The sequence below is a fragment of the Dicentrarchus labrax genome, unplaced genomic scaffold, assembly GCF_905237075.1.
Source record: "Dicentrarchus labrax unplaced genomic scaffold, dlabrax2021, whole genome shotgun sequence".
In the NCBI taxonomy this organism is placed as follows: domain Eukaryota; kingdom Metazoa; phylum Chordata; class Actinopteri; family Moronidae; genus Dicentrarchus; species Dicentrarchus labrax.
The window spans coordinates 12,402,942-12,429,792 of NW_026136720.1; the positions used below are offsets into that span (position 1 = coordinate 12,402,942).

The window sequence follows — 26,851 nt, forward strand, 5'->3', positions numbered from 1 at the left end:
ACTATGGTGAAGTTGGCTTCCATACCCATCCTGATTAAGTCTCTATACAACAAGGCTAATTCTATTCCAGGCCTAACTCTCAACTATGCCAATACTACTAATAATTACTGATAGGCCAAAGGTTTATAGCATAACAAAAGCACGCGCGTAAATAATTGGCATTTAAACCAATCACACCCACTTCTTGGATATTCACATACATTAAAAGATAAAAAAAAAAAAAAGTTATAAAATTTAGCGTTCAGCAACTCCCAGTAGTGTTAATGAAGCTCAGTGATGCAGTTGGAAATAAAATGTAGACCATAATAACGCAAAGAACAGCCAGTGATATCAATAGAAGGTAATTCAATTTTCCCGAAAATAATGACTAACTTTTTCCCCCTTTCCAGATGACTTTATTATTATTATTATTATTCAGATTATTTGGAAGCTACTATTTATGATTTATACTGCATGGATCCATCCCATTAATATTTATGTGAGCGTCCAAAGGTGAAACAGTCTTCCGCAAATAAAGCGGTGGGGAAGCTGAGTTGGGTATTTCTCCACTACAGTCCATGTCCCGTGTAAAATAGGGTGTTTACTGTTATACAGTCTCATTATCTGTTGAGGCAGGGCGCCTTATTGCAACTGCAGTATCCTAATTTTGAAGTTTAACAGACATAAACTTGAAATACATAATTGTCCAAACAGGGCAGTAAATTACTGATCGACTTTTTTTTTTTTTTTTTTTAAATAAAAAATAATCTTAACCTTGCAGCAAAAAAGTGAAGGCGTTGAGCCGGCCTGTTGGCTGATTGATTAATTATTTTGTAATTCATTAATCACTTTCATGGGGCAAAAGGGCAACATCCTGCCACAGCAAATTGACTCCAGTCCCCCCACCCCCCCCATCCCTTCCCCTCCTCCCCTTCCGCCCTCCAACCAACCACACACACCACACGCACATACACGCACATACAAGGACAAGTTCACAGGTATGTGTGGGAAGTAAAAGAACATGGAAAAAACGTGTGTTTTCAAATTCATAAATTATAATTTAATACCAAGAACAAATTTACAGCAGAATGCTTGTTTACAATAAGCTAACACAAACAAACAAGAATTGTGTTCAACTATAAACTTTCACACACACTCACATATATCACTTGCAATTAATAATAATAATAATCATAAAAAAAGTATCTATACGTTATCAATACCCTGCAGTCATATATTTTTATATATTTATATAAAAACGTGGGTCAGTTTAAACTGTTCATAATTACAATCATGTATCATTCTCTGGTCCATATGTGGCTACGAACAGCCAAAGATCAGTGTTCAATCAGTGATCCCTTTTAATTCAACCACAACATGGTGTTTTTGTGTGTGTGTTGAAGAAAAGCCTCAAAACAAGGACAAAATTGCTAGCTTCCAAATACACACGCGCACGCACGCACGCACACACGTTCTCACACACGCGCGCGCACACACGCTCACGCACACTCACGGCACCTGTCAAAGACCAAAAGGAGCAATAACACTAAAGTTAAAATATCAGCTCCTTTTTTCTCCAAACCTGCTCACCCTGTTTAAGTCTGTAGCCTAATAATGAACGTCGTTTCTTTTCTTTTTCTTTTTTGTTTCTTTAAATACAAGGGCTAGTGTACTGAATGCACAGATTATATCTATACAGTCAAAAAAGAGAGAGAGAAAACATTTACATTTATATATCAAAGGTAAAATAGGTTAGCGACCTGTGGCCATGCATTCACAGTCTAAATATACATGAAAAAGAAAACATTTGTAGTAATATGTATATACATTAAAAACATAACTTTCAGTGCTACTAGCTAAGTCTGCCACTCAATTTTGAAGACGTTGTATTACCGAGAAAAAAAATGGCAACCACAGATTTTTCTTAATCACATATACTTTGTATAAAGGAAAAACTCGTTGAAATGAATTGACCTATATTTACAAGAATACTGCCTCTAATCAGTGTTTTTCAACTGAAACACACGACTGAAGTTTAAAATCTAATTGTGTTCCCCCAAAATGTTGTAGGCCTACTTTAACAACGTTTTGATAAGAAATCACATCATGCTTGTCAGGCACTTAATGCTTGAAGTGAATAAAGGGTGACATTTCAGGGACGCTTTAATAATACTGCTATTAAACACTACTCTGGCTAGGCTTCAAACTTTTATGACCCTTGACCTCTCCAATTTTTTTTTTAAACAAGTCAGTTTTAGCTTTGAGCCACTGCGAACGCCCTTAAATGCACACATAACGCATTTAGAGCCACCTGCCTCTAAAAACCTTTATAACAGCAGGTCCAGGCAACTTGTAGGATTTTTTTAAAAATAAAATTGTATCCAATTGGGGGAACTTATGCCAAATATTCAGAGGTGGATGGAATGGGGAAGACTTTTCGGCACATAATTTGGAAAACAAAGTGGATCCTGTAACTTCATATTAATAAAAGAGCAAAAATGTTTCCGCTGGGTCATAAAGTTGAACATGAACTCCAAAAACCTCCCATTTTCCCAGATGGTATTGGTCATCCTAAGAATATAAGTGCGCTTGCAGCATTAAGCCTAGATTATAAGCCTATACTCCTATTGCTGTGGTTTTAATTCTTTTTAGAACTTTTTTTTTTAAACATTATTTCACCTTTTCAAAATAAATCATTGTCTTAGAAAATAACACCACCTGTACTACAGAAATCACATAGGCCGGTTTGGAACCAGAAAGGAGGAACAAAGAAAGTACAAAACACAGCTATACATGGACACAGGACAAGTCATTTGAGAAAAAGAAAATTCACGTTTCGTATTTTCCCTTTCTCCAGTTTTTTTTTCTTTTTACCCAAATTATCATTTTTAAATGCACTTAATACTTAAATTTTCCTTATAAGGATCAACAAAATCCCCTTTCCTTTTTTTCCTCATTTTCTTCTTTCATTAAAAAAAAATGAATCGAAGCAGGTTGTTCTGCGTGAACACTGGGAGCTCGTATCTGCCATTTTGAAAGTTCAGTGGATGTCTCAATTTTTCTTTTTTTTTGTGGAGTAGGGGGGAATTCACAGTCATTTACGTCAATGTCTTTCTTCATGAAAGCCAGCCCCGTGTAACAGCCGGTTGGTTTTTTATTCCTTCCACAAAAGCAGCTATAATCATTGTAGTCTCGCAGCCCCCCCACCCCACCACCCCGCCGCCCTCCCAACCCCACCTTTTGTTTGTTCGTCTCCTTCTTGGTTTACTGAATTGACATGTAAGGCCAGTTAAAACTGCTCCCCGAAAGCAACATATCCCTGATGAGAGTTTCAATTGGGGTTTTACCTACCAATCGGACGAAAAATAACTGTTCTATGACCGAGGAAGAGACTGTGCGGAGGGAAGGCAAGCGGAGTAACAACTTCCCAAACCGTGTTGGCTGGTTGGGATACTGGCTCCGGACATATTCCTCCAGGGCGCACTGGGACTTCTCCTGCAAACTTTCCACATGGGCCACATCTGAGAGGCCACAAGCATCTGAGAGGGGGGGGAAAGCAAATAAACATTAATAAAGTGTAACCTTAAGTGTTTCTCTCACTAGGAGTTTTTTTTCCCCCCACTGTGGTGATGTACTGGCGGAAATTGATAGCCTGTCATATTTGGAGAAAAAAAAAAGCAATTATTTTAGGAAATTATTCTTATGCTATTATATGTTAAAGTAGGGGGTTATTTGTCACGACGCTTGTTTTCATAAATAAGTAGTGCACATATTTTTCAGTGGATGAAAATTATTGAATAATAACTTGTAATCATAATAATAAGATTGCGCTAGGCGAATAATTACCATAGCACAGATAAAACAAACAGCTCTAGACTGTGATGGCAACTTCTATTGCTGTAACCACTATATTTTATTTATAGTTATGTATATAAATAAAACAAAAACAGAACTTGAACTCTTGAATTTGCCACACTGAAGAAGCAGATCAAAATGTGAGTGTTGCTTTCCCACTGTCCTGACTCGGTGTTCCCCATTTTATCGCTGTTATAACTCGGGTATTTCCCTCGATAAAGCCACTTAAAAGTGAACTAAATAATTAAGCATATTCATAGCTAAAGACTGTGTTTTAGATTGGCCTGTCTTTCACAGTCAGAGGCAAAGCGAGGGATAGAGGGGGAGGGGGGGAGGGAGGGGGGAGAGAGAGAGAGAGAGAGGGAAAGACAGGGAGACCTACTGACCTTTAGTGAGCAGAGATTTAGCTTGGAAAAAAGGGCCCATAGCCTACGGAGTTGCCGTCATACTATACCACCAGAGACGCATAATCACTATCTATGCTGCTGCATGTGGGCGGCAGCTGATTATGTGCCAAAAACGCTTGTACGCGCATTGGTTAAGTTTGTAAAGTTTATGCATGACAACAACCAAACCACCAAAGTAGCAAAGGCGTGTCATTCAAGCTACAACACACAGCTCATGTTCAAACCTCCGGGACTCAGGTATGGAGAAGACAAATTAAGCCATAGTGGCTCCTATAAAGGCTTAATAATAAAATTCAATGACCTGAAATATGATTTTTTTTTTCTCTTCTTAGAGAATAGGCTAACAAGCCACCGCGAAAACAATAGTGTGTTGCTAGAGCTGAATGGATTACAGAGGCTGGTGGCTTACAGGTATGATATCATATCAAAGACATGCATTCAGTCTGTGGTGAAACCTTGTAAATCTCTTCCACACGTATCTTTTTTTTTATTATTATTTTCCCCCTTTTAATGGCGTAGCTAATGTAACAAAATAGCAGGGAAGTTTGGGTCATGACCTAGTTCTGGAGCAAGTCCAGAGACGCCTTGAAATCCTACTAGGCGGAGAGAATATTTCTGCAAATAAAAATTAAAGCCGCCCCTCCTGTCACTGCTTGATATCACACAATACTGTTAGATACTGACATATTTTCTATTACAGGGCGTGCACGGTTTCTACATGCTTTTTCTCGGACGTGTCTGTCCTCCTAAATGACAAGAGAGCGTTGAAACCTGCGCTTTGCTTTTACTGTGTGCAAATGGGACATTAGGCTTGTCTTTCTTTTTCTATTCCCCTCCCCCTCGGAGCCTGACATCATTTATATCTGTCAATCAAGACGTGGAGTATACACACATTGATAAATGGCGGAAAATTAAAAAAAAAATCAAAGTGGAGCAATTCATCTGCAACTTATTGGATTCTCCAAAAGTGTATTTACAGCTAGATTTTTATTACGCTTAAGGCAATTCTTGCGAGGTTATCAGTCTTATTTAACTCGGGATTATATTGTCAGGTTTCAGTCAATTTCCTCTGTTTTGTTGTCAATTTTAATTGAAATTATTAATTAAAAAATATCTTGCGTGGTCAAGCCACGATTTGCTGTGTGTGTGTGTATGTGTGTGTGATACACCACTTGATTAACCAAGTGGTTCTTTTTTATACTTCAGTAGGATAAAGCCTATAGAAAAAGCCCTTGAGCATGAAGGCAGTAGAGGTGAACATTTAGGCAGGGTGTTTATCTAAGACAAGCAAAAACCTGTAGCCAGTGCAGATATATATATTTAGGTCAACGTTGATTTACCATGATGTGTGCAGTGTGCATGTTAGTGACATTCATACAGGCTGAATTTGGAGTGTGCCCGTCTATTGTCTTACCTGTGGTGAAGAGCACAATTGCCTTTAAGCAGCTATATTCAGCAGAGTCAACGTGCAAAGCTTTGAGCTTTTCCACTTGTTCTTGGAAGATCCTAATGTGGTCCATAAAGGCCACCACTCTGTCCGCAGACATGGGGGAGGCGTGAAGGCCAGCCGCCGCCAGGAGAGGAGCCACATGCAGGGGCATGGAGCACTGCGCGGCGTTGAGCACAAATAACTCACTCCACGTCAACCTCAGCAGAGCCACCTGGTCGGTGATCTGAAGGTCTGGAAAGAAGGGAATATTCCTGGCCCACTCCACGGCGCTGAAGAGCATCCTGGCTGCTAGTTCACAAATGTTCTCGATGCCCATTATGTTGTTGGGCTGCATGCATTGACTGCCATACCGGGACGTCGGGTAGGGCTCCGCTCTCAACAGAAGCGAGATATATCCGGATAAGTAGGAATGGCAGTGCAGTGGGTCTCCATTTGTCAAGGCGAACTGACCATGGTGTGGCTGTGTGGGTGGCACCCGTCCCCTTTGCACGGCTGCAGTAAAAAGAGAAACTACAGATATTGAAGCCTGAATTCTACAAATAATCACACAATCACTGAGCATGAAGGCTGCTGTCAAATATTATACATTTTACAAGTGCAAGGAAAAAAACAGAATCAAAATCTCACACCTTCAGAAAATTAATGACACACAGCATGTTTGCTATATAATATCAACACACACACATACACACACACACACACACACACACACACACACATACACTCACACATATTATGTTATTGCATAGGAGTTTAAAAAAGACAGGTTGCACTGATATTAATGAGGCTGTAGGGAGACTAATCCTGGACTGAAACACCAGAGATGCGCTTTAAACACGTTTTACACAAGCCATGCATATGTCTAGCTTTAAAATGATGTTATTCAGCAACAGCAACATGAGCTGGCTGTGAAGGAACACAAAGAGGGCAAGGGAGACCTTGCATGTTTAACCCTTAACCTACTTAGCAATTCATCTCGCTTTACCATACATGCAGGCCTATTTTCGACTAAGATTCAAATAAATTCTTGCGGTTATAGGGAGGCTTTGTATGCATAATTCAAGCTGATGTCCGGTTTTAGACACACTGAGCGAGACATTGCAGGGTAGATGTGGAGATGTAGCCTGAACACGCTATCTCTTAATTCGATACTCGCCATAATAGCGCAGGCTATATTGTATCATCTATTCAATACAGATGTATCTCTACGCTCGTGGCTTCATCTAAATATAAATTCGATAGCCCAAGCCTGGCCAAGGACTCGGATCTTATTTGTGAAATGCACAGCTATAATGCGCCGGAGCTGGGTATTATAATGCAACGCTAAAAGGAAGCTCTGGCGAGCCCCGTCTCGTCCACAGCAGAGAGCGGCTCCATGGCGTGCTCCAGCCGCACAGCCTTGGAGGAGAACAGTCGGGAGACAGAGAGAACGGGCTATGGGGGCGACATAACATGGTTTCATGTCTGGAAAGCCTAGAAACGCGCACACACAGACACACACATACACACACACACATACATGGATGATAAAACAAAAAGTCCCAATACCTTCCCGTCTCATGCCGACTTTGAGGCATTTTTTGAGGCGGCAGTACTGACACTGATTGCGGTGGTGTTGGTCGATTGGACAATTCCTGTTGGCACGGCATGTGTAAGTGAGGTTCCGTCGTACGCTCCGTTTGAAGAAGCTTTTGCAGCCCTCGCAAGTAAACTGGCCATAGTGTTTGCCACTAGATTTATCCCCACAGACCACACATTCAATGTGCTGTGGCTGTTTCTCCGACTGCTGCGTCGTCTGGTTCGTCGGCGTGGACTGTGTGTTGTTCGGGGGTCCTTGGACCGGAGTCTGAGGGGTCGGAGGGGCGACCTGAGAGGCTGTCAGATTCAACTGGCCTGGTTGAGGGGTGGGAAGAGATAGTCCTCCTTGGGTTTGCGAGGAAAGGGTGCCTTGGGTGTCAGCCACATCGTCCTGGGAGCCTCTCCACACTACCATTGCCATATCTATCAGTCAACGTAAAGAAACTTTTTGTCTGCCGTTTTGGTGTCGCGGTGAATAATGTCTCAAGGAAACGCGGTAAACTGTGATTAACAGCCGGACACACAAAATGTCAAATCTAGCCTACGTTGAATCCACTCTGGATCTCCCGAAAAACTGTCGATTTATTGCTGTTGGAGACGTTGCGAAGCACGTTTTCAAAACTGATGCGATGGCGAGCTGAGTCGCTGCCTTGCGCTTAAAGGCCAAGTCCAGGGGCGCTTACAGTCAGCCATCCAGTACACCCATCAATGGGAAAGGTAGTCTAAATATTGAAATAATCAACCGAGGTAGCATGGACTGTTCAGTGGATGATGGAGCAGGTTTGGTTAAGACCGTGCCTGCAGCAGCATACAAAACAATTGGTGAGCACACACTGTAGCAGCTACTATCAAGTTCCAGCACAAGTCTTGAAGAAAATCACCAACTGGGTAAAAAAAAATGCGTCTTCTTCCTTTTCTTCCTATGAGGTAGCGCCAAGCGAGCGCGCAGCTGAAGCCAATGTTTTGAGAGCCTGGGATACGAAGACAACTCTCCCCCCAAAAAAGCGAAAGCACTAAAACAAAAAACAAAAAAACAAAGATCACAACCTACAAACCTCCTCCGTGGACTGAAAAATAATAGGAAAAAGGAGTAGAGAATCAAAGTGATCAAATATGTTAAAAAGGCGGAGGTTAGGAAGTGATTTGCGATTGGTAGGAGCCGGGCTGGCAGAATGCTTTCTCTCTGATCAGCTCACTGAGCTCTCTATATAGTGAACTTTGACACGACTGCTGCAACTTAGCACACGTTACCATGGAGATCAGCTGCCATATAAGGAAGGAGAGTGTGTTTGACTGGTCAGAGCTCAGGGACCTCCCCCTGAACCCCATTGGCTAGTCGGCACTTGTGCTACTTGGTACCTTGCCAGAGCCAGCATGGAGGTCGAGAGGGCCGCTTGGTCCTAAAAGGAGACGTGTTTCGGGAAAGAGGAATCGTTTTCTAGTCCCTCTATTCGCCCAGACTATAGGCTATTCTCATATGCACGCCCGGCAAAAAGCCTTAGCAATTTCAGGAAGAAAAAGCAAAAAAAAATCTCAATTCAGTTCTTTGCCTCATATCGCGCTGCAGTGTATCCCGCAAGCCCCGCAACAAGCTGAGAAACCCAAAGAAAATGTTTGTCCCCGATACACAGGTGCACCTTCTGGACATGATCTGTGCTCATTACAATAAAAGTGTCTATCTATTGTGCCCTTATCTTAATCCTTTAGGTATGTGGATATAAAGAGAGTACATATTTGGGAGGAAAAAACACCACACACACACACACACACACACACACACACACACACACACACACACACAAGACAAAGACAAAATAAGGCACTCTGTATGATACTAAATAAGCACGTGGAGACTCATTTGGTCCATGCATATGTACACAGGGTCACCCACCAGGTGAACAAGACAACAATAATGCCATTTCGTTTGAATTTCTACGTTATTCTGTAAATGAAGTCCACGGTTCCTACATCCGTACAGGCTGATATAGCCATTAGTGCTTCTCATCACACCAGGTACCATTCATCACAATCCACACCTCTTATAAAAATGTTATGATAGGCTACTGACATCATCTGGGCTCCCGCTGTAGCCTGCTAATCCCTCTGGCCACAAATATTCCTACAGCCCACCAGGTCAGAAAAGGCCAAATCTGGGTCTCGAAAGTCCAAAGTTTTGCATTTTTATGTGGTCAAAAACGTGAAATGACTATAGCTTTAAACGTGTGGACTACTTTTAAAAATGTCACTTGAGGTTAAAGGCCATGCCCTTCACATTAAGGTTAGGATGGAAGCCATTTCCTGATAAACAACACTATAAAAAGCTGTTTGTGGTTATTTGGATACCTCGTAATGTCTGTCAGATGTTGCCCTACAATAAAGATAATCTACACTTTGTGATAATGACAAACACAATGAAGGATGCCGTGCATGTAAAACGGGGTCAGTGGTTGTTCCGAGCTGCTGTCTACATGGTTAATCATTATTTTAAGCTTGTATTTAAAACAGCGGTAACGACTGATTTACTTTATGCCCACGGGCTATCAAACTTGAACTGCAGGTAAAACTTCACGGAGACATACAGATGAACATAAAGCACCGTGGAGCTGGGTGTTAGTGTGCAGGGAGAGCAGCAGCAGCAGCATGCATTGTCCCAGGATGTATTACAGTATATGGGTGCCCCCTAGCGTATGAAGTTCTCGCTTCAAATAAGATTCAATTTAGAGGAGCCATCCGACACGGAAACTGCTTCAGTCTCGTCTCCCGCATCGACCAAACTAACGAGCACCATTTTAAACTGATGACTGTTTGTTTAAATTCTGTTTTACATGACTTGGACGGCAAAGCTTTGAGAGTTGCCAAAGTTGGATTTACTTTTTTGCCACTTCAGACAGTCCCCAGCGGTGGTATTTAGACCAATTATGTCTTTATTCTAAAACAAATGAGCCAATTATATTTTGTCTGCATGACTATTTTGTCGGTTTTATTTACAGATCCGGTGAACATGGAGAGTCTGTAAATAAAAATACACCGCAAGGTATCCACTTACCGAGGATCCAGCTTTGCTTCAAATGGTAAGTATACATTTTTGAACACTGTATTAGGATAAATCGGTAAAGTATCATTCCTTTATTCGTCTGCGCTAAATTAAATATTGTGTAAAGAAGCGGACAGGCGTATCGGTTGAAATAAAAGACACGGACTGCTGCAGCAGAGCACATAGAAACGTACATATACGATATTTCCACAGTGCGCATTGCATACGCGACTCTGTCAGTCATCCTCGCTTATTATCAAGTGATAAATTATATGATGATCACAGTAAGCCCAACTAGTTTCCAAATACCCATTCATAAAGTGATCTGATAGTGAGAGTGAGGCAGGAGGTTGTATTCTTATAGAAACAAACCTACCAAATGCATATGTTGTTGCTGATTCGTCCGTAGCGGGATGCATCTTCTCTCTCTTATTCAGAATATATTTAGTCTTCTCTTTTTCGACACAGTGCTCAGATTGAAACTGGCAAAGCGTCCTCTCCAACAGACGGGATCAAACACAAAAAAAAGCACGCTGTTTTATTGGAAAATTGCAAATGTCTGATCATGCAAAAACTTTGGAGAGCCGAAGCAAACAACTGATTCACGTTATGTGTTGTTGAGGCGAGAAATTGGAAATATAAGTTGACGTGCCGTCCGAGCAGAATACCATTTGACTGCCGGTGGAAATGATAAGTAGGCTTTACAGCAAGCAGAGATCCTGTTCGCCTTTTCTCTCCTACAGTAATATGGCCAAAACGCGCTTGTACGCCGCTGCTTTGTGTGGGCTACTGAGGAGAGAGGGAGGGGGTGAAGTCAGAACAGACACCTGTCTTTAAGTGAGGCGAGCATGCATTATGAGATTCTGCTTATTAGAAATTATAAGGAGATTGGAAGTAAAGATGCAATAAGACCTGTGATTAGAGCTTTAATTAAAAATACCAAAATTGTAATTTTATTGTAAATTAAACATCTAGTAGCCTATGCTTAACTGGAGCCTATAAAACAGCAGTGACTATTGTGATATTATTATTATTATTATTATTATTATTATTACTATTATATTTATATTTAATTAATCTAATATTAATAAATATAATATAAATTATTATACACAAGCGTCTAAGTAATCAATAATATCTGCTTTTTTTTACAGTTACACCTCTAGTAATTATACACTATGCAGAGAATAAATAGGGCTCTATAAGAAATGATAATATCCTCAATTAACCTCGCGTAAATCTATACTGGGTTGAAAAATTTAGCACCTTTTTTGTACACACCAACACAATTGATTTGCTATTAAACCCCCCTAAAAGTCTTGTGCTGCAGTTTTTATTTCCCGGGTTTAAAAGTTTCCTCTGTGTGATTAGTGGTTGTTCTCCCTTCAAGCGGAGGATAAAAGCACTATATGCTCAGCAAGCCTGCAAGCACACAACAATAGCGCTGCCCAACGGGACCAGTATCGATTAAGACGAGACAGAGGATGTCGCCTGCACTAAATATTTACTGATCACACACAAATAGCTGGATCTTTAACGATTTCCCATGCTCCGGCTGGGAGAAAGGACTAAATCACTTTATTATTGTTAGTAAAACAAAGCACACGCTCTGGAACACAGGAGTGGAGATGTGCTGATTGGGATAAGTGCAGTTAAATTAATCGATAGTGAGTAATAGTTGAGATATACGGGCGTGCAAAGGAAAAGCTCTCACTCGTGTATCAGGTTAAAACTGACACGCGCACTGCGATTGGCAATTGTGCGCATATGTAAACATGCGCGCATTGGTCAAAACAGGTTCAAGTCAACAGATTGTTGACTGAAACTACACCACTGTCAGCGGGAATTGCTGCATGTAAATCGCAGTTAAAAAAAAAAAGATTGTCCAGCTGACTGCAAGACCGCTCTCACACCCGTTTAAAAAAGGCAAAACTGGCCTAAAAGTTGACTTTCATCTTATCTGTGCCTTCACTAAGTCCCTCATGCAGATAGAGTGATACTGACCCGGAGGTCTCCAAGTTCCCGGCCTGATTAACCCTTCAAGACCCGCGCAGGAGCAAATGTTAACCAGGCTAATCAACTTCAAGAGTCTTATTGAATTAGATGACTCTTTCTGAATCAGGACAGAAACTTAATTGTCACACTTAAAGAAAGACACAATGAAGATTTTTTCTTTTTTATATATATAATTTGAAAATATCAAAATCAGTGAAATTAATTCTTGATAAGAAAACAACTTGTTAACAGACAACAGGTTCCAGCTGTTTCTAGTATAAAACATTTTCAGCATACTTTTAATATTCAAAACTCTCCTTAAAACACCCACAAATTGTTTCTTCCTGCCAGATAAAGATCACTTGATTGATGGTGCTTGTGCCCCATATGTCATGCATTTTTATCTGCTGCATTGCATAATATCAATCAGACCCCTCTAGTAAAGGTTTTATCTCTTGTCTCTTTATAGCAGTGCTTCATTGTGATGTTGTGATGTTGCTATGTGCAAAGAAAACTACACCAATTAGTCAATATCTGCTTGTACATTTGGCTTCATTAAGGTAAAGAATATTTGCTGACAAAACATAATTAAAGTTTCAACAAGTTACTGTAGAGAGATAATCACAGGGAGAAATAGAAGCAACATATTCTTTATCAGGATATTTTAACATTAGAATTGTCATGATGTAAAAGATTTAATAATTGTGTGGGCATACAATTATTATCTCAAATGTTTTACATATGGCTTTAATCCTGATAGTGTATGCTGTGTGTGTGTATGTATTCCATATAGTTTCTTTTGATTTGACTCACTTTCTTTCTACATGGTTGCTTCGTAAGCACGGCTTTTACCGACTTTAATAACAAAAGTATAACTTGTCCTTTAAATCATGTTTCTGACTTTTTAATAATATGTAATTACAAATAATTGCATTCTATCATCCCAATTAACACCCTCCTATGATAAACATGCGTGTGTGTGTAAGCATATGATTGTATGCATGCACATGTAAGCTACACAGAGGCATGTATATGCATTGTGATAGTGAATAGTTGTATAATATCCACTTTTTTGTGAAAGTGTGCTTTCGTATAAGCAGACATATATGTCTTAGTTGAGACCATTTTATAAACTGTTCATTCAGTGGTGTAGATCACTTTCTCTGTGTCTGCGTGCCCCAAGGGCCGCTATCTAAAAAGGCAATAGATCCCTGATAGCTCAGTGTGTTCAATTTGCCAATGATAGATTATAGTGCCAATTTAAACAGATAGGGATCAATTTGTCTCAATGATCACTCTTTAGGCTGACTGCCAGCATGCTCTTAATGTATTTGTAAATGCTGGTTGTTTGAATTGCGGCTGTTAAAGTGATCAAAACTGCAGTATGGAGAGACAATATGAGAAATTATAAATGATGTGTTGTTTTGGCTGCTAAAGACCGCATAGATGGAGCATGCGTGATGATAGCTTGAGGCAGCAGCATTGTAGCAGCAATGACCAAAAGGTCAATGGTTTAACTCTAAGGACTTGCTGGGAACGTCTGGGTAGGGGAATTGTGTGATAAGTGCTCTCTAACCCTCAGGAACTACTGCTGAAGTACCCTTCGGCAAAGCAGCTTAAACCCCATCTGTCCCAGTGGAGCTGCACAACGACCAGCAGTACAAGACTGCGGTTGTACTGGGCACTTGTGAGATGTGTCTCTTTGAGTGTGACCTACCCTCCCTTTTCTTCTTAAGAGGGAGAGTGGGCAGTCCACTCGCCTCACAGTTTTGTTTTTTTATCATGTACTCAGACAGTGAAAAAGTTTGGGAGAAGACACAAGAGAGAAAGCTGTGGCAGCATTCAGTCCTGAGCCCAGACATGGTTCACATGTGGCCCCAAAGGCAGCAGACGGTGTATTGAATTACTGTAACACAAGGTGTAATGTGGTAGCAGTGTGGGATATGTATATATTACACAAACGGATGTAGAAGCGGCTTACTTCAGCTTTCTATTACAGCTATTTAATGTTGGATTGTATGGTTTATTTTCTCAAATTTCAGCTATAACTATTTATTAGTTAAAATGACAGCCATGTTTTCTACAGTGATCATTAATGTCTCATTATCATTGAATTAACCAGTTATATCAAACTGATACTGTGAAAACCTTGTATCCATAGGTTTTGTTATTTCCATGTACGTCAAAGAATTACATGGATTGTATTACGAGGAGAAAACACTTACAGCTATAGCCGCGTTTCTTACTTCTTGAAGATTTTGAATTTTCCTGTGACAATGTACAATTATGGGATGACCAATAAAGTATTACTGTTTCAAGTGTTAGTAGTTAAATAAGTAGTGCTGTGTATAATTGAAAATTGCAGTCTTACACCTGCCACATCTATGACTAATAAAGTTTTAAGATCTCATATGAGCTGTTTTAACTGATTTTCTTAACCCAGTGCCTACTGTAATGTTGTACACTTACTTACATTTCAAGAATTGATTGTTTCCAGTTTTAACATGATAGTTTACTGTAAATGTGTAAATAAAGCTTGCTTTTTCACTGGAACATTTGTTACAACTGTATGATACATGCTGTTAAAAATGAAATGATGAAATGAAAACGGTGAAAAAACATATCTGTTGAATTATTCTTTAAAGCTAAATCAGACTTTGGCTTCACAGATTCTGCAGGATATCCAGATAAGAACATGCAGTGTAGATTTAACCATGTGGGTACTAAAAGTCTCATGACAGTCCATCTTTATCTTCCCATTCACTGAAAATAAGAATATGACACTCTACATAGTATAATGGCAGCATATTTCTGTGGGTCAAATGTACACAATTTCAGCACTCAGGTTTCCTGAAATTAAAGCATAGTTGTAGTTAAGACTAGTATTAACAACAGTAGCATATTACATTAAAGACTTTTACCAGTTACAAGCCTAAAGACTGCAGGCTGAGAAATCAATCAAGCTTAAATATTTTAAAATAAGAATGCATTTTTCTGTGAAAGTGCTGCAGACATACATTTTATAACTATGAACAAAACCACCAGCCCATGAATATTGACGATGTTAACTACATCTCTACTTCGCTACTTCCACAGGTACTGATTCAACATTTGTGAATGGAACATATTGTATAATAGCAGATACCACCATTTGAGGTTTTTCAATCACACAAATCCACATGTGATCAATGGTCCTTGTGAACTGATGGAGGGAATAAAAAGATAATGGAATGTGAATAGGATTTGGTAGGACCTTCACAACAGCGATGACTCCAAATGAAAAAGATTTTCTCAGGGTAAAGCATGTGTGACCTCGAGGTGAAAAGCCATTAAAAAAATAAAAAAACTGAAGTCACTTATTCACAGGATCTTGGTAACTTTATCGCCATATGAGGATACGCAGAAGCTGCTTAAAGCTCACAACATGAGAGTCAATACTGTCTGGATGATGTCACCACTGTCGAATCTTAGACTTGCTCCACTGACAATAAATTGAGAGGGGATTTGTGGACATGTGATAGTGCCCAGAGGTTAGAAAAAGAGACTACTTACTGTGCTCTCACAAACCTTCGGAGGAGTGAACAGTATTTGTAATGTTACAGTTTATAAGGCCTGCTAATTGACTACCAAGGTGAGTAAGCAATCATTATATACAACTTACACAAAACTTTTGTCAGTTATATTTCGATGTGCTTAGTATTTATCTTAAAGGTCTAGTGTGTAAGGTTTAGGAGGATCTATTGACAGAAATGGAATATAATATGAATAAATATATTATTAGTGTATAACCAACTGAATGTGGGAATCGTTATGTTTTTGTTACCATAGAATGAGCATTTTATATCTACAGACGTCTGCCATGTTGAACAGCCATGTTTCTACAGTAGCCCAGAAGGGACTAACCAAACACAGGCACTAGATAGAGGCGCTTGTGTTTTTTGCACATTTTGTGAAGCAAGGGAGTTGCAATCTGCGACTACACCTCTAGATGTCACCACACCATTGAGCTAAGTGACATTTCTTACTCGATTCTAAACAACAACACTATTTCAATGGCATGTCTTATACCGTGCAACCAAACCAGGGCACCAAGAGGAGTATTTTGTCATGAAAACAAATTTCAGTCTTTGAAAATGTTATTCATGTTGGGATGCTGTGGAGAGCGAATCAGGATTGAGAGTATTTCCTGCCGTACAGCAGCACAATAATTGTTTACAGATAAACGTGTATTTTCTGAATGTGAACTGTCACTGTCAATAAAATATTGCACCACTGTAATGTGAAGCTGACTTAGACTTAGATTTTTTGGGCTTTTTTATTGCCTTTATTGCTGAAGAGAGACAGGAAAAGTGGGGAGAGAGAGAGAGGGAGAGAGAGAGTGAGAGATGGGGTATGACATGCAGCAAACTGCTGTGCATTGGAATCGAACTGCTGCGGTAAGGACTTAGGCTTTGACCATGGGGTGGTTGCTCAACCAGGTGAGCAACCATAGCGCGCCAGATTAAAACAAAATGAACAAAATTCTAAAAATATTTGTACAGGGTGACGTAAACCTGTTTATTTTTACCTCTTGTTATACATTAATACTGTGTGAAATTGAAGTGTATATGGGATTTAAGTAGCAATAAACTACTCATACAACACAGTCACATTGCATTAAGACAATATGATTAGTATACATTGTTCAACAGGTAGTGCACAAACTAAAAAAAGAAAAGCCAGTAAAGAAAACTTAAAAGACAGGACGTTGACATCCAAGGCAATACCAATGTGGTGAACTGATAGAAAACACTTGAGGCTCATCAGCTTTGGTGAATCACATTCACCAACTGTTTGTGGATCAATCGACAGGCAAAACAGAGCTGTAAACAACAATGGTGGCTGTGGAGCGATGTCTGTGCATAGAGAAACTGCACATATGCAAAGTGTAAATACTAGCAAGAGAATAGCTACTGGATGTTACTGCTTTTGTACCAAAAACAAATGTTACAAACTTATGTAATTTCCATGACAACAGCTGGCACAGGAGTGTGTGCCCTTGGGCAAAACTGTCAAAAAGAGGGTGGCCGCACATGTCTGATGTTGTCTTAAATTGAGAAGCCTAATCTGGCTTGCAAAGGAAAACTATCAGAAGGGAAAAACAACAAGGTGCCAATAAAATTATTGAGTAAAGAAAACCAGTGGTGTAGGAGGTGCAAGGTAGGCTACGTAGTGAGCAGTCATCAACACAGCCTTTTATTACTTTAAAATTGCTCTCTAACTCTTATGCCTTGCCTTATCTAAAAGTGTCTTCTTTTATGATTTAATCAGGAAATAAATAAGGTTTTTTTTATCTGGATTTACCTCATTAAGAAAGTACATGAAAAGATTGGACAACCCTAATAGTTTGTCCATTTAGTGTAATTTTGTGGTAGTTAGGTTGATACTGTGGATTAGTGCATTGCACTGCGCCCTGCAACAGCAGTTGGCTTACTCCTTAGTTTACCACAATATGTCTGGTTGGCCTTGGTATATACATTAAGCATATTAAAGCATCTTAAACATGCTTGTAATAACTTTTAACATATTATTTAAGCTTAATGAACACACTGAACAGTACTTACTTGCTCAGTCACTATAGTATAACCAATGATATTCTGTTGCTTCAACAATCTGCAGTCTGATCATTTTTCAGCCATAAAACTATTAACTAATATAGTTAAGGTAGTAACCTTTTACACTTATTTCAGAGGATTTATGGCTTTTCAACTCATTAGATTGCTCTATAGTGTTAACTAATACTAAATTTTCCTCTATGAATGAAACACTAGTAAAGCTTAGCATGTTAAAAAAAGGCATGACTGATCTCTTCCAGAAAACATACAGTAGAGGACAAATCTGTACAGTCAGGTTGTATAACTGACATGGCAGTGAGCCCACAGTGCATGGATTAGGTTCTCTATAGAGGAAAACTTTGAAGCAAGATGGAAACATTGTGTACACCGGCTAAAATAGCAGGTTTGTATCACTGATACTGTGAATGTTATTTGTCTGAAACATAAAGGTAAAACCAAAGCTTTGATAGTTCATACCAATGGTAAATTGTGTTTTTTGTATAAAAATTATTCATTATACATATTCTGTATATACAGTTCATATATAATCATTATACAGCATGTTATAATGAAGCACTGGTGTGCCAATAACTGCCAAGATGAATTCAAATAAATAAGTTTACTATTATTTTCCATGTTTTTTGTGTTCCCCTGAGAGTTTCTCTGCCAGTGTAAAAACTAGCAATGGTGTGATACTTCCCACCTTCATCACATGATATAAATACCTCTGTTTACCTCTGAGCAGCCCAAATTCAACTACAACAATAAAAAGTGGTGACTATACTTAATACACAAAAAAGCTACAGTTTGTTTAAACACCATATTGTTTGCAGCTCAAGGTGAAAATAATACCATAAACTATAAGGCTGCCCATAATAATATGGGTTCACATAACCAGGCTGTGAAAAAAAAAATAAGGCCCATTTCATCAAGCTAATTGCCTGTTTGTGAGAGGCAGCAAACTTTTCTACCACCACTCTATTATGGAGGCTCTTTCTTAATCATAAATAGAGCCCTTGTATCCCGGAGGGACTTGCTATTCTAATTTACAATTGAACTAAAGACCAAAGCTATCAATCTTTCACAGACACTTTATTTCAGCCCCCCTTTCTCTCTTGTAATTGTGGTGACATAACCATAAACAACAGAGAAAAGGCTGCTGTGACTGATCTGTGGAAATGACAGCATTAACACATGAGTTGCACATAAGCACTCCCATCCACCATGCACGTGAATTTAACACACACATACACGTAAACACACATCAAGGTGGAAAGAACAGTCAGGGCATATGTGGAGTGACACCGGCTTGGAAGTTTAATAGACACAGTGTTATCAAAAGCTCGTCCTGACACATTATGAGGCTTAATAAATTTCAGTCATTTAAATCAAAATAATGTGAACATGCCAAGTTTTGGGGAAAATCTGTAGACTCAAATACTAAAAAAGTCCATCTATAAATTGTTTATAAGTAGTAACTAATGGCATAATTAAAGGTTAATATAGAACTTACTAATGCTTTATAAAACAGTTATCAGCCTTTACAAAGAAGAAGAAGTTGTTTACCAAGTGACCCAGTGTTTGTATTTGGTAATAATTCTGTTATAAAGGCTGGTCATTTATTATCAACCTATCTAATGAGCTATATATTCTGTAGTTATTATGATACTTCAAGTTTCTCACAAATGTTAATAGGTTGTTAATAAACACAGTGTTCTATAAAGCATTAATAAATTATTATTATACATTAAACACATTCTAAACACTTTATAAAGGGTGTCTTATCAGAAAGTGCTACTGAGAAATAATATATCATGTTACACACTTAAAATCCCCTACACAGTGTATAAGACAACAAGGGAAATGTGTCTCAATATCTTCAACAAAGCTCTGTGAAGGTCTTGTGCTGTCAGTGTGGTGCTGTAGAGCCTTGGACACATTCCTGCTTGCAGTTGTGGTGCAGTGTCACCACCGCTGCACTGTGCCTCTGTGATGCCTTTAATGATGAGTCTTTTCGTTAATGAGTTAATGCAAAAACTCTCAATGTCATCAGCAAAGATAAGAGGGAAGAAAGCGGTGCATTGTACACATAATGACAGGCTCCCTGCTTGCCCCTGAGATGTCACGGGTCAGCCATGTTAAGAATGTGTGTGCCCAATCATCCACTGATCTTTATCTGGTGGGCCTGCAGCTAACCATGACATGGTCCCAATCAGGGGTGCTGATGAATGGACAAAGGGAGCCTTGAATTGTTGAAGCTGCCACATGACTGCTCCTCTACTAAATTATGATGACATTAGCAATCAATATACCAATTACTGAACAAGATATTGAACATGTTCGGCAAAGCAATGAGCTATGCGAACTATATACTGTATTTCAAGGATTTGTGAAGTTTTGTGTAAGTTGTAACATCACTGCCAAGTGCATTGCTCATTTACAACCTTTTACACTGATGTTTAAAAGACAATTTCATGCTCAAAATGTCAGATTTTAACAAATAACTAAAACAAATTGTTTGACAAACAAAATTTTGAAGTTAAAAATTGGTTTTATGAGCGCCAGCCAAACAAAGAGTTTTCGTCACATTCTCCTGTGCATTCAAAGAAGACTATTTGTGATTTAAGTGATTTTGTGATACGGTCTAAATTTATTTATGTTTTATTTAACAGAACCCACCAATGAATGATGTACAAAGTGACAAATTAGGACCATAGACAACTTTGAATGGCACAATGAGGTAGAAGATAAAGGTTGAAGGGATAAATTCCAGCTGTCACTGACATCACAAAACCCAACAAATTGTAATAACGGACTGTGTAATCCACACCACTGTCATTCTCATCTCTTCAAGCTCTCCCTGACACAGTTATAGTCTCAGATTCAAGTCTGCAGCCAGGTTTAGACAGAAAGCCCCATCCGGTCCGGTGGCATTTGTCTTGTTCTACATTATCTGAAATCAAACGCTCGATTCCACTCCCACCGTTCCATATAGAACAATCAGTCCGGCCCTAATGTGAGAATGTCTGTAATCCTCACAAAAGGACGCTGACATTTATACCCGGCAGAAATGAATTAGATGGGGCCTGGATTCCACCAGTGGCTTTGTGCATGGTACACTAGACTGGGTGGATAGATAATGACACTTTATTACGGGGTCATTATGGCAGGTAGCTCTCAATGATGAAAAGGCTGATCTAGTCAATGTGGACAGCTCTGAGACAGGTGACCCAGCATGTTAACAAATATGGCAAATGGGCATTATGGGACTAATGAATTCAAAAGACGCTCTGGGGAAAAATAAACATAATAGCTGGGCCCATCTAAGGATTGCCAAGAAAGATAGACATCCTAAGGCTGGTTCAAGGAACTATTCTCAACTATTGTGACCTTGCTTTCCCACAGTATTGGAAGATGAGAAAGGAAGAACTTGAAATATTAAAAATGGAGGGTAACACATGCTTCATGAATAAGCGGCTTAGTTTTAGCTCTGTCTTTTACTTCAGTTCAGTTTAACTTTATTATCAAACTCAGAATCCAGTGCATTGTGTCTTCGGTATCCATCTTTAATCTTTAGGCACTGATCATGATGATCAAACTAGTACATAATTGAGTTAATGATACGTTGTATTTATAGTGTTAACACTTCTAAATTCCAGTACTCAGATTTACTGTAAGTCTTTCTTTTCTGTTTGAGTCGCGAGATCAAAAGATTACGCGAGAATCCATATTGCTAGGCTTCAAGCTATGCGCCTGTGTCCAACCACAGCGGTATCTGACCAATCAGCATCCTTAGTACCTATGGTCACTGCTGTAAATAACATCAGTCCAAGATAGATGTAATCAATATGGACTCAAGCAACGATAATACCTTTCCAAACTCAAGTTTAACACTGTGCTGAAAAGTTGGAGAGTATCGTACCTGGATCTCAGTTTGAACAATCCATCTAATGTCTGCTAATTTACAGTAGGAATCTGCCAGGTCCAGTGTCTGAATCAATTTGGCAATCATTTTGAGGTAAGACAATTTCCCCCTCTGCAAGGGTCCCCTCCGAAAAGAGTTTAACCTCTGAGTATGAGTGAATATGAGTTTAAAATGAGTTTTTACATTTCTATCAAACATCTCAAATGCATCTCACTGGATATGACACGAAGCCCAAGATAAAAAACAAAAAAACGTGTGTCTCAAATGTTATTCACAGATCAAACTCAAGTAAAAAGTGAAATGTAAAAATGGCCACATCTGCATCCAACCACTCACAGGGGTCAGGTTTCTGTTCGTATATCGATACTACTTACAGAACTTGGATGTTCACCCTGTTCTTTTGTCACTGTGCCAAACGTTTACCCAATGAGATCAGTCTAGGTGGCTGCAAATCCTATAACATGAGATTAGCCCTTTTGACTTTGCAGACAAGATAATGACATTAGCTAATGTATGAACAATAGAATACCTCTGTGTGCATTCTGATACCTCACTGAGAGAGACACAAAAGCACTTTGTTCTTAATTCAGCCAGTTTGCTTTGAATTATCTGTCTCCACCTGATCAGCCAAAGGCATTCATAGTCATTTCCATCTAATATGCAACTTGTTTTTCATGGCAAATTAAAAACAAAGGCTTGTTTGTCCTCTAGACTGTATTAGTGCCAGAGCAGTCTATTTTCTAGAGCACATTTCTTAAAAGTGCTCCTCACAGCAAGTGATTCTCGTCACGTACAGTATGTGCTATTACTGGGTCACACTTGATGCACAAGTGGTTTAACACTGTACTCTGTAAATACATGTTAAGTTGGCAATGGCAGGACTGATTAGATGCTACTGTAGTAGCTCCTTCACCTGCAGTTTGTTACCTTTCCTTGACTGATACTATACATGATTTTTCTACATGAGGATAAGCCCACATGACCTCACGTTGTTGCTCTAGTGCGACCCATTTAAGACCTTGAAGGGAATTTTGACCACAGACCATGTGGCAAGTGGTCAAAGACAAGATTTGATGTGACGGTCAGTACTTGTGTAGTCTATCTGAGCCAGTGCTGGTACATGTTTTGTGCACCTCTTATGCCGTGGGGCCAATGGCTGACTTTCTGAGTTCTTTCATTGCCAAGACTTAAATTTAACAATAGAAGTTAACATAAGAACCAACATTTTTGAGTGTTTTTTTCATATATTTTATAATTATGTATGTTAATGCACTTTATTTTTGCTTTTCCAAGGGGTTGCACAATAATGCAAATGAATGACAGAAGGATCTTAAGCCTTTTGGAAAGCATGGGTACTTGATTAAGTTCAAGTTACTTAACAGACAGTGTGATTCATTCATCTGGATAATGGGAAACAACATTTAACAGCCTTATATATGAAAATACTTCATAATAAAATTAAACATCATGATCTTATGTAAAAGAACGAGGACACTGCTTTAACATGATATTATCACACAACAATTAGGAAAAAAAGGCTAGGGGAAAGGTTCAAGGCACAACCAAGGGTTGAAATCCCTCACCCGGGGAACTTTGTGACCTGTGGGTTTTCCATGTGACCCCACCAATAAGACATGCCTTAGGTAATTTAGATCAAGTGGAGGTGTGTCACTTTCAAACAGACTTGGCTGAAGGACCCTGCTGGAGAGGCTTGCTGCTCCCCTGACCAGATGTGTGGGGCTTTTTTTATTACAAGAGAAGGAGAAGCTGATAGTTGCAGGTGCAAGGCTGACATGAGGGCCAGCTTTGCAGGCCTTCATAAAGGGGATATCCATTGCCTGCGTTTAATCAGAGCCAGTGGGACGGGATGGGATTCATTGCTCTTTGATGGAGAGCACTGTTATGAAGATGGACAGTCACTTTGCTCTCTAAGTGAAACCATCGTTTAGCCTCAATTCCCAGAGAAAAGGCCCATTTGTTATCCACGGGGGAGTGCAGCAGGGGTGGTTATGCTAGGTGGAGGCTGCATGCATTTTCCACACAGTTAACATGCATAGGAATACATTTATGGTCAGAGGAAACTGGCTATGCTAAAGCCAAAGTGACATGCAATATAGACTTTGAATATCCTTTTATACCAACAGAGTAAAACTGCAACACAGGCACCTATGTATGATCTGTGTGTGTCTGTGCTCATGCATGTTTATCTACTGTTGGTATATATGTACACAGTCATAGTGCAACTGTGTCTTATTCATTTAAACTAGATGCTGTTACGTCAAATTATCCAACACTATTGCTGGACAAGAAGGTCAGTACTGGACTAAACGGAAAAAATCCCGGAATAAGATCAATGAAAATGTTTTTTAGTTCATTGCCATCGATTTTCAATTTCTTGCTTTCTCATTTGTGCACAGCAGCTAAAGTAATGTTTAAGGTTAGACAATAATTGTGGTTATGGAATATAAACTATGATTAAGGTATGGTTAGGGATGAGCAACTAAAACTTTTAGTTAAGATTAGGGAAAGATTATGGTGCAGTTAATAAAAAGGTGAACACTGATTGCAGGTTTTTGATGGTACACAGACTTCAGTCTCCTGTGTGAAAGTCAGACATGTCATACGCACATCCACCACCCAGACGACCACACCCTTACTTTCTGCCTCACTACATTAAGGGCACACTACTTCCTGCATTGGCACTGGATGAAAATTAAGAGGTCATATTGGAAAATCATCCAATGTGCAATTCTCATGGATTGTCATGGTTACCGGGCTGAATTATCACCACTTTCCTAAACTCAAAGAGGCGTTTAGATGCCTTTAAAAAGTGGGACCTATTAACAGTCTGTCCACTGTTACAGTCCTGACCTCTATAAGTCTGTTAAGATTCATTTGAGGACAGGTTTATCAAACAGTTTCTTCTCTAACAGGAAAAGAATGAGCCTTGTCAAAGGGAGTGACACAGTGAAGAAGACAAGTCTATGTGTAGCCTTAATTCCTTTCTCAGTCACCCAAGAGGATGAGAATTACACCATGTATCATTCTGATAAAGACGGTCCCCTCACCCTGTTCATGAATTTGGACTCAAATTCTAATATGCTAAGTGGGAGTGTGTCGGAAAGGTTAATATATAGGAGAAAAGGCCTATGATTGGACATGAGTTATTGTTAATGATAATAACTAATGAAATTAAGGAGAACTAATTTGCTGAATCAGATATTGTGTTGCAGGCCCGCACCCCATACACACACACACACACACACACACACACACACACACACACACACACACACACACACACACACACACACACACACACACACACAAAAGCACACAGAGTCACAAAAAAACTCAACAAACTGTTATCTGGTCTGACATGTTCCTAATTCTCTAAGTCTGGAGCTTTGCCACAGTATCCTTGCCTTAGCTTTTAGTGATTTTAAATCTCCCTGCTGTATCCACTTTAAGGAATTTTCCAGATCCATTGTTTTGTTTCTAAATAACCAAGCTTGACAGGCTTGCCTTGGACCAGTGCTTTATAGTATCAGGGTATGTGTACCTTCTTAGCCACATGTTGTATTTCACACTTGCATTGCCCTGTCTCAGCTATCATGCCTTTGTTGTGTTTAATGGTATCTCCAGCCTTGGACCACTGATACCAGCTGAGCGGTCAGAGTGTTAGCACTCCTCAATATCTATTACAATTAGTTTTTGATTAAGGAACCCTGAGCGGCTGTTTGAAGCCTTTAATGTTGTGTCAACTGGATGATGATGGAGAGAGCAGTATGGACGCCTCCCAGTAACAAAGCGGCCAGTAAAAGGCTCCGAGTGAACCATTTTATCTTCTTAATGGAAACCAGATGACCTTTCTTTTCTTTTTTCTTTCGTTTTTAACGTTGAAGTTTTTCTTGAGGTGATACTGAGTCAGAGTATTCTCTCACTTATGTAATTTATGCCAGGGTATTTGGCAGCTTCATTTCACCTTTCCTATATTGGCTTTGGCCATGATTTTGACACTGTGTTAGCCTTGGAACAAAGCATACATATCAGCTTAGCAAGATGTACGACAGATCACCTCCTCTTAACATGTTCATCATAATCAGGATTTATTTAAACAAATGAAAAGAAACTTTATATGAGAGCTCAAGGTAAGTCGGAGATAATATCTGGATATTATTCGTATCTGGAAGAGGCTTTTTTTTTGTTACTTAAATAAATTAAATTTTTGTTAAATTTGTATTTCCAAATTGTGAATCTTTGCAAAATATATATTGTGTGTGTTGCAAAGAGCATGATACAGTAAACAAGTTTACTTCCTTTTTTCTTGTCTACTGTTTAATCAGGTCTTTGTTAGATTATTAATTATGTTAGAAAACTTAGAAATATTATCCTCATTTATTGATTTCATAATCACTGATAAATTACTGTAAATATTTTAGTAGTCTGTTATGTTGGAAGCTTTTATTAGAAGAAAGAAGCAGAAAAGCAATAGGAACTTCCTGCTTTTTTCATTAATTTAACAATAAATTATGTTTAAAAGTACACACACAGAAGTAAAGTAGGCTGCATACACATTTTGAATGTATCATGTCCCATTGCCATAGAAAGAATTGTTATAGTTATATGTAAAGGAGCGCACTGGTGGTCATGGTTCATTGTTGTTAGAAAATGATAATTTCCATCAAATATAACTTCTAGAAATGTCTTTCATCAATTATACTGCAGTACATAATCTTTCAAAAATGTATGCTTGTTTATTTATTTATGATAGATAATTTAGACAACTCTTGTGAAAATGTTATGCAGCAAGCACTATTGTAAAGTTTGGAAACTAAGTAAACAATGCCTGTTGAGAAAGTAGTCAAAGGATTTCATAAATAAACATGTCAAGTGGTCCAAAGGTCAAACAACCACACTGTCTTTTTGTATTTTAAAAAGCTGCAAAATATTCAGTATTCATGTTCAGAGCACCCTGGTGGTTTTGAGTGATCACATGTTGAAGCAATTCACAGGGAAATAAGTTCTCCTCAA

At 39.0% G+C, this 26,851-nt stretch overlaps 1 protein-coding gene and 1 long non-coding RNA gene across 4 annotated transcripts; one reads left to right on the plus strand and one right to left on the minus strand.

Moving 5' to 3' along the window:
- Positions 1–1,016: 1,016 nt before the first annotated feature.
- nr2f2 (nuclear receptor subfamily 2, group F, member 2) lies at positions 1,017–11,155 on the minus strand. Of its 3 annotated transcripts, none has more exons than XM_051381923.1 (3): positions 10,680–11,155; positions 5,656–6,183; positions 1,017–3,518 (listed from the first exon to the last, which is right to left on the minus strand). In XM_051381923.1, exons 1-3 carry the CDS (start codon positions 10,720–10,722, stop codon positions 3,244–3,246), a joined length of 846 nt encoding a protein of 281 aa, XP_051237883.1. In that variant the 5' UTR covers positions 10,723–11,155; the 3' UTR covers positions 1,017–3,243. The 3 variants fall into 3 exon arrangements, with proteins under 3 accessions (XP_051237883.1, XP_051237881.1, XP_051237882.1); XM_051381921.1 differs by lacking the exon at positions 10,680–11,155 and adding an exon at positions 7,240–8,495 and having other exon boundaries at positions 5,656–6,201; XM_051381922.1 differs by lacking the exon at positions 10,680–11,155 and adding an exon at positions 7,240–8,494.
- Positions 9,920–14,708, plus strand: LOC127352997 (uncharacterized). The gene is made up of 3 exons (XR_007881218.1): positions 9,920–10,172; positions 10,260–10,340; positions 13,881–14,708. It is a non-coding gene; the product is annotated as an uncharacterized LOC127352997 (long non-coding RNA).
- Positions 14,709–26,851: the final 12,143 nt, after the last annotated feature.

Bases quoted from the DNA above. Each gene is read 5' to 3' on its own strand.
- nr2f2 (XM_051381921.1), bottom strand. From the start codon at position 7,690: ATGGCAATGGTAGTGTGGAGAGGCTCCCAGGACGATGTGGCTGACACC. The intron at 6,202-7,239 runs GTATTGGGACTT...CAATATCTGTAG, and splicing joins AGTCGGCATGAGACGGGAAG to TTTCTCTTTTTACTGCAGCC. The intron at 3,519-5,655 runs GTAAGACAATAG...CCCCCCTCTCAG, and splicing joins AATTGTGCTCTTCACCACAG to ATGCTTGTGGCCTCTCAGAT.